Source organism: Huiozyma naganishii, chromosome 10 (genome assembly GCF_000348985.1).
Source record: "Huiozyma naganishii CBS 8797 chromosome 10, complete genome".
In the NCBI taxonomy this organism is placed as follows: domain Eukaryota; kingdom Fungi; phylum Ascomycota; class Saccharomycetes; order Saccharomycetales; family Saccharomycetaceae; genus Huiozyma; species Huiozyma naganishii.
In genome coordinates, this window is record NC_035931.1 from 66,718 (window position 1) to 80,872 (window position 14,155).

General features: G+C 44.5%; 8 protein-coding genes across 8 annotated transcripts; 7 read left to right on the forward strand and 1 right to left on the reverse strand.

Moving 5' to 3' along the window:
• Positions 1-362: 362 nt before the first annotated feature.
• TIF11 (translation initiation complex factor eIF1A) lies at positions 363-824 on the forward strand (the record flags this gene model as incomplete). Its single annotated transcript, XM_022610035.1, has 1 exon — positions 363-824. One exon carries the CDS (start codon positions 363-365, stop codon positions 822-824), a length of 462 nt encoding a protein of 153 aa, XP_022466371.1.
• A 247-nt stretch (positions 825-1,071) lies between these two features.
• Positions 1,072-5,340, forward strand: TRM732 (tRNA methylation protein TRM732; the record flags this gene model as incomplete). Its single annotated transcript, XM_022610036.1, has 1 exon — positions 1,072-5,340. The coding sequence occupies one exon, from the start codon at positions 1,072-1,074 to the stop codon at positions 5,338-5,340; it is 4,269 nt and encodes a 1,422-aa protein (XP_022466372.1).
• A 156-nt stretch (positions 5,341-5,496) lies between these two features.
• ROY1 (Roy1p) lies at positions 5,497-7,254 on the forward strand (the record flags this gene model as incomplete). Its single annotated transcript, XM_022610037.1, has 1 exon — positions 5,497-7,254. One exon carries the CDS (start codon positions 5,497-5,499, stop codon positions 7,252-7,254), a length of 1,758 nt encoding a protein of 585 aa, XP_022466373.1.
• Positions 7,255-7,679: 425 nt separating this feature from the next.
• Positions 7,680-9,947, forward strand: PET111 (Pet111p; the record flags this gene model as incomplete). Its single annotated transcript, XM_022610038.1, has 1 exon — positions 7,680-9,947. The coding sequence occupies one exon, from the start codon at positions 7,680-7,682 to the stop codon at positions 9,945-9,947; it is 2,268 nt and encodes a 755-aa protein (XP_022466374.1).
• Positions 9,948-10,169: 222 nt separating this feature from the next.
• On the forward strand, positions 10,170-10,349 carry COX7 (cytochrome c oxidase subunit VII; the record flags this gene model as incomplete). Its single annotated transcript, XM_022610039.1, has 1 exon — positions 10,170-10,349. One exon carries the CDS (start codon positions 10,170-10,172, stop codon positions 10,347-10,349), a length of 180 nt encoding a protein of 59 aa, XP_022466375.1.
• Positions 10,350-10,508: 159 nt separating this feature from the next.
• Positions 10,509-11,141, reverse strand: GFD1 (Gfd1p; the record flags this gene model as incomplete). The annotated part of the gene is made up of 1 exon (XM_022610040.1): positions 10,509-11,141. One exon carries the CDS (start codon positions 11,139-11,141, stop codon positions 10,509-10,511), a length of 633 nt encoding a protein of 210 aa, XP_022466376.1.
• A 180-nt stretch (positions 11,142-11,321) lies between these two features.
• KNAG0J00490 (DMT family transporter) lies at positions 11,322-12,641 on the forward strand (the record flags this gene model as incomplete). Its single annotated transcript, XM_022610042.1, has 1 exon — positions 11,322-12,641. One exon carries the CDS (start codon positions 11,322-11,324, stop codon positions 12,639-12,641), a length of 1,320 nt encoding a protein of 439 aa, XP_022466377.1.
• A 310-nt stretch (positions 12,642-12,951) lies between these two features.
• Positions 12,952-14,127, forward strand: KNAG0J00500 (DMT family transporter; the record flags this gene model as incomplete). Its single annotated transcript, XM_022610043.1, has 1 exon — positions 12,952-14,127. The coding sequence occupies one exon, from the start codon at positions 12,952-12,954 to the stop codon at positions 14,125-14,127; it is 1,176 nt and encodes a 391-aa protein (XP_022466378.1).
• Between the last annotated feature and the right edge of the window lie 28 nt (positions 14,128-14,155).

Genomic DNA, 14,155 nt, shown 5'->3' on the forward strand with positions numbered 1-14,155 from the left:
CTCTATTACACTTAGTCTACTACTTCTAGTCTACCACCTCTAGTCTTCTACTACTTCTTCTAGTACATGTAGTCTACTTCAATTACTCTATTACACTTAGTCTACTACTTCTAGTCTACCACCTCTAGTCTTCTACTACTTCTTCTAGTACATGTAGTCTACTTCAATTACTCTATTACACTTAGTCTACTACTTCTAGTCTACCACCTCTAGTCTACTACTACTACGCGACGCATTGAAAAATTTTGATGAAAAATTTTATCGAAAAGTGAAAAATTTTAAAACTGACGATTTGTGCACTCTTTCTGTGCTGTTCTGCCGGTTGTGTCGTCTCCTCAAGAGGCAAGACAGCACAGCAGACCATGGGTAAGAAGAACACTAAAGGTGGTAAGAAGGGGAGAAGAGGTAAGAACGTCTCGGACGGACCCAAGCGGGAGCTGATCTACAAGGACGAGGGCCAGGAATATGCGCAGATCACGAAGATGCTGGGTAACGGGAGGGTCGAGGCTAGTTGCTTCGACGGCAACAAGAGGATGGCACACATTAGAGGTAAGTTGAGGAAGAAAGTGTGGATGGGCCAAGGTGACATCATTCTTGTGTCGCTGAGGGACTTCCAGGACGACCAGTGTGACGTCGTGCACAAGTACAACTTGGACGAGGCGAGGACTCTGAAGACGCAAGGTGAGCTGCCCGAGAACGCCAAGATCAATGAGACGGATAACTTCGGGTTCGAGTCCGATGAGGACGTCAACTTCGAGTTCGGCGACGCGGACGATGACGACGACGACGAGGATGACGGAGAATTGGATATCGATGACATCTAAGTGGGGGGGGATTGTAATTGCTCGTTTGTGATAGAACAAAAACACCTATATATTATTGACACACCACTCCTCATATACATCAACTAATACTTTCATTGATTGCTCTTGTATCGCATGGATGCCCATGCGTCACTGCCCAATATCGCTTGGTAATTTTTATTTAATTGCAGAAACAAGAGATGAGTCTGCGATGGTTCTTTTGATGAGTGGGACTGGAGGGTTGGAATGCTGGTGGCATTGTGCTGCGATGGATGTTGCCTCGGGGGAAGATGTTGCGAAGATAAAACAGTCTCTAATTGCAAGCAACCCTGTGAAAATCCTCACCCAAGATGATGTAGCGAAGCATGCAATAATTCCCAGATTCATCGATGATTTTGAGGTGCTCGTCGCCGCACTGAAGGCCACAAGCAGGGATACTAAGTCCAACACTGCCAGTGCCACGGATAAGTACCGTACATTGGTAGTAGACTGTCTGTCAATCTGGTTTTCCAGAACTGCACAATTGCTACAGGCAAAGTTATTCACGACTCACAGGGACGAATTTTCCCAGACTCTACGTACCAGAGTGCTGAGTACCGCAAACTGCGACTTCTTCTTCAAATACATTATAGATTTCTGGATCGATGGGAATCCGCCCTTGATCAGTGCATTGAAGAGCCTGTTCGACAAGTTTTTGGGGCTGTTGAAGATTGTGCAAGGGTCCAAAGATATTTGCTTCATGCTGAACAAATGGTCCGATGAAATTTTGAAGGTCCCATCCACACTGAAAGTTCAGTATTACTTGATCGAAGTGCTGTCCCTTGAAGTAAACATGCATCACATCTTGGAAAGACAGCCGAACTTCATTGCTAAATCCTTTCAACTATTCAAGACGGACTCTCTCGCCAACCCGATAGGGAAATGCCTAGTCAATCTGCTAATAAACGTGTACAAGATTCATTTTGGTGAAGATAGGGCAAAGATACCGCATTGGGTACAAATATGGATCGAGCCACTCAGGAAATCCGTAAACATGGCAAATCCGGCAACAGCAAACTTGATCAAGCTTTATTTTCTTGCCCCACTGTTAAAACACACACCGAGCGAAGTGTTCATCCAGCTTTTTCAAAATGTCAACCTTAGCAAGGATGATCCATCGTTATTGTTGCTAGTTTTGAGGATTGGAGAAGAGCTATCGATTGAGGAGGAACCGTTCCACAACGATAGATTGATCCCCATGGATACAGTCGCTGAACTATTGGATGTCGATGAATTCAAACTTGCAGCTTTTGAACTTTTGACATATTCCAGCAAAAAATCGAAACCTATTCAACCAACGGTGTTCGACGTTATAATTGAACACCTCACAATTTTCTTCATCGACAGCAATATAGAATCTGCAAACTCGTTTTCAAGCACGTTTAAAAAATTCGTGTTGAGGATCAGGGATTCTGCGTACGGGTTGAACAGAACAATGATTAAACTTAACAAGGCAAACAAGTTCCCAGAGGAACAGGAACAGATAAAACTACAACTCCAAAATTATCAAAATTTTTTGAAAAGGTTGCTAAGACTGCTAAAGAGGAACATTATCCCAGGGGTTCAATACCAAGAGTCTCTGCTTTCACTCGATATCGTTCAATATCTAATCAGCATCGGTTTGGATTCTAATATCCCAGCAGAATTCGTTGATAAACAGAACCCGATTGTCTGGCCCTTCCGTATGGATATAATCACGGACGTTACGCTATTACAACTATTGCTGGATAACTTGGTTAACAGGTTTAGCGATATTCGCCAAGTTTCGAAGACATTGCTCTTTGCCGCCAATAAATGTGAAACATCAAAGAAAGTATTAGATGAACTCGTTGATGTGACATCTCTCATGGCAAGAACAAAACAAAATTTGCCTAAATATCAAGACAGCGAAACCAACGCATCCTTGAATTCGTTCTTGTTCGGTATCTCTTTAGACAAAATTAAATGCATCGAGGACAGGGTGCACGAACTCAGAATTGAAAATCAAAGAGTAAAGAAAGACCCAATTGCACGTTCGAAGAATGTGATTAGCGGTCATTGTACCGTTCTAGCTCTGTATTTAGATGCACTTGATTCAGAAGACATACCGAAAGTGGTACTTGATCCAATTTTGGAGCAAGTTTCTGCGGCGTGGGAAATTGTAAAGGGGATAATGTGCTACGACGCCTCCGATTCTTTACTTCCAGCCGAATACCTTGGTTCAGGAATTTCAGACCAAACTGTACTGACATACTCGTTCAAAACTGTGAAGGAATCATGTGCTTTATTGGATGTTTTGTTAACTCGGTACCCGCTAAGCGACTCACAATTAGAACCCCTAGGAGAGCATCTCATATCTCAATTGCTCAATATTCGCCACAGTGGTGCGTTTCAAGCGGTTCTACCAACGTTTAAAATATTTTGTTACAAGTGCAGGGAAAGAATCCCTAAGCGGTTAACCAACTGGCTCGATGAAATTTTGAAAACACTGGAAACTAAGACTCAACATATAACGAGACGGTCAGGCGGGCTGCCCTTCTTGGTAACAAGTATAATAGTGACTGAAACAGACAAAAAAAGGCCTGAACTTAAAACAGTCTTTGACAAACTTCTATCTATCATTAGCAATGCTTCCGAGATAAACCATCAGGATAAACTAGATTTACCAGCGGTCAATGCGTTTAACTGCATCAAGGCCATTTTCATTGAATCTAAGCTGTCACATGCGTGCACGGCGTATTTTCCCATTGGATTGGAGTGGTCTCTGAAATACTTTTCATCTGATATATGGGCCTTACGGAACTGTTCATTGATGCTGTTTACCTCTCTACAGAATCGTATATTTGGTAAAACTGGCAACAATATTGGTGCTCGTCTTTTCTTTACCAGATATAATGGTATTAAGGGAACCTTACTATCAATTTTAGACCAGTCCACAAAAACACAAACGGATGTAGAATCTACTTTCCTCGTTTTGAATCTGTTGCTCCGTTTGAACCAGACACCGGGTTACGACGGTTTAGACGTATTCATACCCCCAGTGACGCACTGCTTAAAGGATGTAAATTGGAAGATACGAGAACTTGCCGCCAAAGTCCTAGCTTCTTTCGTGGACCAATCGCACGGAATTTGTATTAACATCATAACAAACGTTTCGTTGACAGACCAAAACAAGTTGCACGGGCATTTGCAGGTTATAGCCCATTTACTTGGCAAACAGATGTACAGTTCTGAGCTTATCCCTTTTATCCTAAGCAGTGCACATCAATTCGTTACGTTAAATCCATGCTATGTTACAGTAAAAGCGTACCTCAAAAATGTCGATACAATATTCAAGGAGTACCGCGCGGATGTAACTGATTCCCAGTATACCGAGATTGTGGCCATTTTTGGTAACTATTTCTTAAAGAAATCTGAGAAGTATTGCATTGACGGAAGCAAGCAATTGTGTCTTGCTCAGGTAGCATCTTTTCTTTTAAGAAATGAAAAGAGTCAGAATAAAATGCCACTGTGCGAAATAGCTCTTGAGTGTCCATTCTACGAGGTGCAAAATGCCGCGATCAACTACGTCATTGAAGTATGGGATACGGAAAGTTTAAAGGGTACCGAACTAATTGGTATTTGTGCCAGCTTGCAGTCACTTCTTCATAGCCCAGAAGTGCTTATTTCATTGAAGGGTAATGTAATGAAGGCGTTGCAAAAATGTGGACAAAATTTTGGTATGAGAGATTTAATGCAAACCCTAAAGACGCCACGTGCTGAATCTTATATACTGTATGCCATAACGTTGCTGGGCGAATGTGTTAAGACATACCAAGATGCTCGGTTAATGCTGGAGTTTCTCCAACCGTATTTGTGTGATGAGGCCAGTGAGTCGTACAGGTCGGCCACATTGACCAGTTTGATAAACTGCAGCAAGAATATCAAAGTGCCTCAAGTGCTTTTGGAAATCCACAATTTTCTAAGTGACGATGATATCGATCTGAGAGAAACTGCAGCCGCTTACTTAAACAGAGATGTGATGATGTTGTCAAATTGGCATATTGCACAAAACTTTATGGTAACTTCTGAGAGGTTTTGCAGACAGTATGTTGGCCTGTTCCGCGAGGAAGAGGTGCGTGCGTATATTACTGAAAGAATTATAAAATTCTTTGAAAAGAACGATATATTTGCCAGTAAAAAGAACTTTGAAGGTTTATTTGACGTCGAGAAAGATAACCAATATAGAAACGACATTCAACAAAATTTCCAATATCTTGATATGTTGAAAGAGATTGATCTCGGTTCTGATTCATCTTTGAGAACCTATGCCACGTCATATTGTACCAAGGTGATTCGTCATATATCTGGTTTGCAATTGCAAGATAATTTATCGGGTTGGACCGCGGATATCGATGTTTTCTCAAGGATAGTTGTCTTGCGAACTTTGTTGGATCAGGAAAACGAATTATCTGAGCTACAGGTACTCGACACCGTTCTAAAGGAGTATAATGCACACCCACTAATATTTGAATATTAGTCCCTTTTTTTTCTCCGTTTGTACATTTGTAAGTAAAATTGGGTGTTGATGTCCCGTTAATCATAAGACGATCATTTTTTTGATTATGTTACAATTTTTTGTTGAATCATAGATGACTGGAGGAGAGAAGAAGAAAAGGGCCTGTTAACATAGAGCATGTCTGGGGAAAGGCTATTGTCAGTACTGAACCATGTTGGTTTCTTCCTTAATCAAAATGATATGGTCAACTTGAGTCTGGTCAGCAGGAAATTCCACAATTCTTTTGCTATCGACCAATTATATGCCAAATTACGAATTACTGAGCATCCTATTTTGAGAGCCGAAAGGAGTTACTTGGACTGTGGTATTACTTATCTTTCCGGGTACAGATCTGCTATCAAATCCCACAATCAGAATGATATGTTTTTATATGACAAAATTGAACTGCTGTTAGAATCAGGGCATATTGGAAAGATCAAAGAATTTATCATTGAAGAAAATGTGTTTCATGATGTAAAAGAAGGTCGGATACTGTTAGGAAAACTGGTAGCACGGATAATTGACATAGGGGATGTGGAGAGGTTGGAACTCAGAGATAATGAACTGTTGCGAGTATTTTACGAGAAGATTTTACAATTACAACATTTGAAACACATTGACATATTTGATTTTAACTTACTCGGGAGTATAACTGCAATGCACAATGTCAGTGAGCTAAAACTTGTCGCAAATGAGGCTCCAATTCCGTGCAACGGTTCCCTTTTTGGAGATGATTTACTAGCTGCACTGGAAACCAAGATCGAACAATTGATCATATCTGTCAATGATTACGCTTTCTCGACGTACAGACTGTTCCAGTTTTTAGAGTCTGAGTCAGTCAAATTCTCCAAATTAACGGCTTTGAAGTTGGATCTTGTCCATGCTCCTTTCGACTTCAGTCACGATGCCCACGAGATGATTGTCAACTATATGTCCAAATACATGCAATTGGAAAAACTCTCCAATTTGGAGATAACATTTTGTTGTCCCTTTGAGGACTGTACCTGTCATGAAGATTTTTTATTGGATTTAGCGCCACATCTAAAGTCATTGAAGCAACTCGGACTCATAGAAAAAGCATTGATGAACAAGGGTCATCATTACGCAGTAGAAGACTGGGATTTAGCAATGTGCAACTTTCTGCTAAACATCCCAAATGTGGGGGAGAAATTGAAGGTACTAGCTCTGAAGCATGACCCACCGTTGAACGGTATTGCTGAGGATACGGTGGATGGGAACTACAAAAGAAGAAGAAAACTGTTTGACAACGTGTTACCGAGGTTATATTCGTTAGAGAAGCTCATTATCCCTCGGATGTTACAATCGATATCTCCCTACGAAATTCTTGTGTGTGATTTGCTTTGGAACGGATGCACTTGTGATTTCTGTAAGACGTATTTACCAGTTTTCGACCAGTACCTCATGAATCATCAGTACTATCCTGAAGATAAGGGCAGATTCACCGATATGATTCCACCGGTGTTTCTAGGATACGTGGGGGAAATTCTTGCTCGAAGAACGGACACCAACCGGGTAGAATGGGAATTGGACACATTACGGCTGGCACCAGAAAACCAGTTGTGGGATTTCCACGGATTTGAAAATATCCAACATTTCCAAGAGTACGAATGCCACTTCAATGAGAATTTTTTCCCCATGCTCGCCACATGTATTTCACATTTCTTCAATGGGTACATGTATCACATCGTGCAGTACTTGCCCAAATTACGATTGGCTCTGTTATCTGGGGTATACTACTCCGTAGACAGCATGGACAATCCTATTCCAGAAACATTTTACGAGCCCAATCACGAGACATTCTTCACTACGATCGTCGATACAAGTACAAGCGATGCTCTGAAATGTCCTACTAGGTTTGAATCCTTGTACGATTAGCTCCATGCCTCCTGTATATATCATATATACTCACTCACTCGAGATATCGAAGAAAAATATACTTTTACAACCAGGAGAAAAATAAAGTTGTTACATTTTTGAAGGTTTTGTAGATTGTTCAACTCTCCTGAGTAGAAAGCAAGTAGAGTAAACACCAACTGTACTCCTTCATACCGCTTAGGTCTCCCGAACCGTGAGAGAGGCGCTATTTTCTTTTCTTTTTTCTTCTGGCTACGATCTTTAATTCTTACCTGTCTATATTCTTCACTCTTTACACCTCCTCCCGAAACTGACCAACGTTAGGGAATCCAATAGGACATTTCACATACCCTACTGAATTTTAACATTGCTATGAAACTGATAGATCCAAGACTTTGAGCAATTGCTAACTACAAGATCAATACTGTGAGAAGGCACCTAAACCCATGATACGATATAGACTGGTAACACATTATGTTAAGCGATATCACAGGACCATTGTATTACGCCATTATTCATTATATTCTAACAGGCTTCAGACAACACCACCCAGCATCTTTGTAAATAGATACAGTTCTGAGGTGGCTAAAACTGATGAGCGACCGACAGATACGACGAGGCATGAAGAGGTTGAGAGATGGGTTCGAGATAGTTTTATTGATACGATACGAAGACACGGTAGCTCACCTAATGAGGGGAACAATTCACAGCCCTTGGTGGTTTACAATAAGAACCGTGGCGGGGAGATGTTCGGAATTCCTACTGTAAACGACGAGACATTCAAGATCATCTGGGAGGAAGAGTTTCGAGACGGCGATCCCGGTACGGCTGGGATTGTCATTGTCCGTTTGAAAAACCGCCGGACTATATTCAGCACATCTCAATTGTTGATCTTATTCCAAGGGCTGAAAGCCAAGAACAATTTTTATCAAATGCATGGCGTTTACTACGCGTACCGGAACTATCTTAAAGATGAGAAGTTTCGCGAAAATAAAAGTGATTATGGGCAACTGATCGAATTGATTATTCAATGTGAAGGTGCGTTGAAGAATTATTGGAATTGCGAAAGATTTTTTTCCTTGTATATTAAAAATGGAGTCTTTAAGCCGGATACTTTACTGTTGGGATTGAAGGCGTTCATGATCAATGGAAATGTTCAGCTAGCCAAAGAGTTTTTCATCCAAATTGTAAATAATGAAGACACTTTCTCCTTTGGTACATTGGAACTTCACCAGTTGTTGAAATTTCTGTTGAATAGACACGACTACGGTAACATTGATTTCTTCTTCCAAATGTGGAACAGCAAGGGCCGGTCCCTAGATTTTGCTACTTTGGCATTGGTGCATAGAATATACTTGAAATGTAGCGGCGGTGAAATAACAAATAATAATTTGCTAAACAGGTTCGTCTCTAATGAAAGAGTGCAGGGGACGGGCTACTTACAAAATCTTCGTTCTAAATTGACAGTACTGTACTATAACTTATTTGAACTGAATGACACTAGTACTTTGGAACACTATAATATAGCGGTTAAGACAGAAGGAGATGTGGAGATACAGCAAGAGTTTTTCGATACGCTACTGCATTATTATGTTAGGAGGATGGACAAGCCGCGTATAGACATGATATTATCCATTCTAGATCGTGAGACATCATTGGCGTTGCAGCAGAGGCATTATTCCATGGTGGCCAAGTATTACGTTGCAAAGCGGGACATGGCCTCCCTGGTATCCTTTTATGACAAGCGGATAATGGATGGGGAGATTTCTTTGAACCGAGATGTCCTGTACGATATCTGTAACTGCGCTACTAGGGCATATTCGCAGGGTGTCAGTACCAATTTCAAGACCCGTGTCATTACACTGATTCATACAGACAAGCGTTATATGATATCGAATTGGTGGTTACGGGATATAATCAACTATCTTGACAAGAATCCACGAGATACGTTACTGACTGAATTCAAGTCCAAACTGGTTCAAAAGGACATGATGGGCGCCAGGGATCTTTTCCTGGAGAGAATCAGGGATGAGTTGAAACCTGAGTTCAAGATTATGTTCCAAATGTTGAAACTGTGCATGAACAAAGATTTTGAACCACTTGCGAAAGTGATCGATTCAACAATGAAGAGACTGTACCCGGGTGCAATCCCCCTCTCTGTAGAGACGCTGTGGTTACGGTACGACATTTTGAAACTTTCGGACCCAAGTGCAAGACAGACAGCTGTCCGTTCCTTCCTCCGCAATTTCGGTCCCTCCCTGTGTTACCGTGACATGATCAACGTGTCTAAGTTACTCATCGAGGTGGGTGTCCTACAGGGCGCGGAGCTTCTTTTGCTGAAATGTAAAGCCGCATTGGGCGCGAGCAACGACCCGGCGCAGTGGTCCCACTACTACATGGCATATCTGAAACTAGCCACCGTGAAGCTAAATGCCCCGCTTTTTGAGCAGTTACTACAAGAGTGCCTTGCCAACCCTGCTGCATCAGACACCAACGCGGGCCAACTACGCGCCCACATCAAGTACTTTGCCAAGAGGTCCCCGCAGGGACCCGAACAGAGCCAGAAATTGCGGCAGCTCGTCCACGCAAAATCCGTCCAGTCACAGCAACGCAGACGGGACTCCAAGAAACAGCTCGCACAGGTGCTAACGACCATGGACCGCTGGCTGAGGTCCTCCATCACCGCGCATCGCAACGGTACCGCTTGTAAATAGAGACCCATACATAAGGAGAGAGCACGTGACCATTTTATACCTTACAAAGCCGCATTCTCCGCTCTGATTGGCTCTTTTCCGGAGACAACGGATTCTCGAGTCCAGAGGGAAAATATCAGTATAAAAGCGTTAACGCTGTGGTTCACAGTACGCAGCGGGGGGTGGGGTGGGTAGTGTTAAACTAGAAACATCGGCAAACACACACACACATACACACACGCTATGAGTAACAGGATTATACAGCTGCAAAGAATATTCCAATCGTCGACCAAGCCGCTCTGGTGGAGACACCCAAGGTCGCCATTTTTGCTGTACCCGTTCTACGGGCTGCTCACCGTGGCCGTCGTTGCCCCGCTGTGCTACGTACCAAATGCGATCATGGGCATCAAAGCTAAAAAATAGTCAGAGCCATCGAACGGGTCTGTGACCTGCCGCGGAGTCTCTTTCGTCCTTTTTTGTTTAGATCATACAAATGTCTACATATTCTCGTAAACGCAATACATAACACCACTATACTCACTAGGAGTAGTTAATAATATGTATATCGCCCTCCCCAGGGGGTCATACTTTCAGAGAGCCAATCCCTTCGAGAAGAGCCTCCTGTTGGTCGTCCTCGTCGATGTCGTCGGCCCAGTTCAACGTGCTGTCGTCGTTCAGGAAATCGTCAAGCAGTTTCTGTTGCTCGCTCTTGCGCTCCTTCTCAGCGAAAATCCTCCTCTGCTCCTCTAACTTCTCCCTCAAAAGTGCCGTTTTCTTTGGATCATTGGCCGGTTTGGCCTTGGATTTTGGTCCTTTATTTAAAGGTGCGGTGACAGGTCGCTCGCTGACACGCTTCACCGGTGACTTCGTCCGGCCACTGCTCTTCACGTCATCTGCTGCGGGGATCCCTATCGTGTGTCCGCCAAGCGTCGGTAGGGCGGACGGCGCAGTGTGTGGCCTCTCCACGGGTTTCACTCCGGGGAGCCTACCCTGTGAGACGCTTGGACTACCCCGGCTCTTGTAATTGTTACCGTCACCCCTCTGCTGTTTCCCGCTGTTGTTGTCGTTGTTGTTGCCGACACCGTTACCATTACCATCGCCCTTCTGCTGTTTCCTACTGTCTCGCTTGCCCCAAGACCCATGTTTCTTCGACCTCGACTTCTGTTCAGAGGGTTTCTCCTCCGGAGCGTCTGCCCATTTTGATACCAGCACCATTGCCCTCGCTGCTCCTCTCGTAATGTACTGATGCGATGACCCAACCTGCCCAACCGTGTGGTCTTCTCTGCGATATTTTTCACTTTTAGGGCTTTCCCCCCGGTTCTCAAGCCCTAAAAGACCACAGTTCGTTGCAGTTGAAGCGACTTTGAATGTCCAAGAGTTCTATCACTCTCTGATATGGGCAGCACTGGTCGCAGAGAGCTGACAATGCAGAGTGTCGGGACACCGCGGATAGCACAGAAAGTGGAGACCCCCGGATCGACGCCGCAAGCGAAAAAGAGGCCCATTGTGATCTCAACTGCTGAGGCGGATGACGAGCAGGAACATGAGGAGGTTTTCGAGGGAATGCCCGCCAACGGCGGCGGCGGCGGTAGGTCACACTTCAACCTCGAGCGGGTGTCGCGATGGCAACAATTCAAAGAGAAGTATGTCGACACGAACGTCGGACTGATACTGCTCGTTGTGGCACAGTTCTTCAACACTCTCATGATTGTATCGACGAAACTGCTGGAGACGAACCCGGTCGCGGGGCAGAAGATCAAACCGTTGCAGATTCTGGTCGTACGGATGGCCATCACATACATTGGGTGCCTCGTTTACATGTACGTCAACAGGGCCACGGTGAAGTACGTGCCCTTTGGCGACCCAAAAGTCAGGAAATGGCTTATCCTGAGAGGCTGCACTGGGTTCTTTGGTGTCTTCGGTTCATACTTCTCATTGATGTATCTGTCCATAAGCGACTCCGTGCTCATCTCCTTTCTCTCGCCCAGTATAACGATATTACTCGCATGGGCCGTCCTCCGCGAGCGCATCCACAGGTACGAGGTTGCCGGCTGCTTTGTGTCCCTGCTAGGGGTCGTGCTGATCATTAGACCGCCGTTTCTCTTTGGTGTGGACGCACTTGATTCTTCCGCAGATCCATCACCAGTGGAGAGTCACCATCCAAGGGATCGGCTAATTGCCACTTTGGTTGCGCTTCTCGGCTGCTTCGGGATGTCTTGCGTCTACATCATCATCAGATTTATTGGGGACCGAGCACACGCCATTATGAGCGTCAGCTATTTTTCGCTGATTACACTGATCGTCTCGATAATAGGCGTGCTAACCATCCCATCGATGAAGTTCCAAATGCCGCATTCCTCAAAGGAATGGCTGCTGTTTGCCAACCTTGGTATCTCCGGGTTTTGTTTCCAGCTCATGTTAACAATGGGGATTCAAAGGGAGAGGGCCGGTAGGGGTTCCTTGATTACTTACACACAGCTAGTGTACGCGATCTTTTGGGATGTTTGGCTGTACCACCATCCACCCTCCATTTGGTCTGTCTGTGGGATGTTTATCATCATCGGCAGCACTCTGTATGTGGTGAGACTGAAAAATAGCGGCCCTACCGTTTCAGACGATGCAGACACACCAAGCACCGTTTCTGAACAGGACGGTGATGAACTTGAAGCGCAGAGACTAGATCCGCCGATACAATTGGAGGATATTGAACGCTAAACAGTACTGTATTTTTATCACTTTCCTTAACCTCCTTCAACTCTTGATTCCTGTTGATTTTATACTGCCTGTGAGTGCGTGATTGTCATTATATATAGAGAGCTCCAGTCACGAACCCTCAATTATTATTCTTCAACATGTGTACCTTTAACTATTCTTCTTATGTCATAATGAATTTCATGAACGGGAAAAAAAGTTAGTATTTTAGGAGAGATGAAGTGACTCTTATCCTTGAGTCAACGTCCGTTTTGCTATCGTACTTGTAGGTTAGCACGTCAGCAAATTGTGACATAAGATCAAAAAACCAAGTATGCAGCAAGTATCCTCCTCTGGGAACTTGAAGAGGGTTTTGTCCCCCGCTGCCCAGATGTCTGACAACGATGATTCCGATATCGTGGCCAACAAAAAAGGCACTTTGCCAATGATCCCTCCCACGTTTAATCTGGACCGTCGAACGCGTACATTCAAGGAAAAGTATATTGACCCAAACGTCGGCCTTATTCTCCTCGTGGTCTCGTATTTTTTCAGCTCTTCGATGGTTGTGTCAACTAAAGTATTGGAAACGGACCCTGGATCGGAAACGAAGATTCAACCGCTGCAGATATTGGCAGTACGGATGTCGATCACGTACCTTGGCTGCCTCCTCTATATGTACATTAACCGGAACACGATACCAGATGTGCCCTTTGGTGAGCGTTCCGTGCGGAAGTGGCTGATTTTAAGAGGATGCATGGGGTTCTTCTCCGTGTTTGGGACGTACTTTTCTCTGATGTACCTGTCCATCAGCGACTCCACTCTGATTATGTTTCTTGAGCCCAGTTTAATAATCGTGATGGCGTGGTTGTTTCTCAATGAGAGAATCCAAAGGATGGAGATCGTGGGCTGTGTGGTTTCCCTCATTGGTGTCGTATTGATAGTGAGACCACCGTTCCTTTTTGGACCAGCGACTTTCGACCCTGACTCGGATCAATCTGTGGAGAGCCGTAACCCGCGGGAACGGTTGCTAGCGACGCTAGTGGCCGTTTGGGGCACCGTCGGTATGGGCAGTGTGTACATCATTATAAGGCACATTGGGGACCGAGCGCATGCGATCATGAACGTTAGTTATTTCTCTCTGGTGACCTTTGTTGTGTCTATTGTTGGGATCCTCGTGATCCCCTCGATGCGGTTCCAAATCCCTCATACGTGGAAGGAGTGGATACTTTTCGCTAACCTTGGGGTGTCCGGTTTCTACCATCAGTTTCTATTGACGTTGGGTATCCAACGGGAGCGTGCGGGGAGAGGCTCACTGATAACGTACACTTTGCTAGTGTACGCTCTGTTCTGGGATATTTTCTTGTACCATCACTTCCCGCCGCTGTGGTCGTGGTGTGGGATGTTTCTGATTGTGGGGAGCACCGTGTACGTCGTGAAGATGAAGATGGATGATGCGGAACAGGACGGCACGGGGGAGGCCCTGGAGATGACCCGCATGACGAGCAGTTAGCGTGGTGGGTACGACCCCCCCCCCGTGG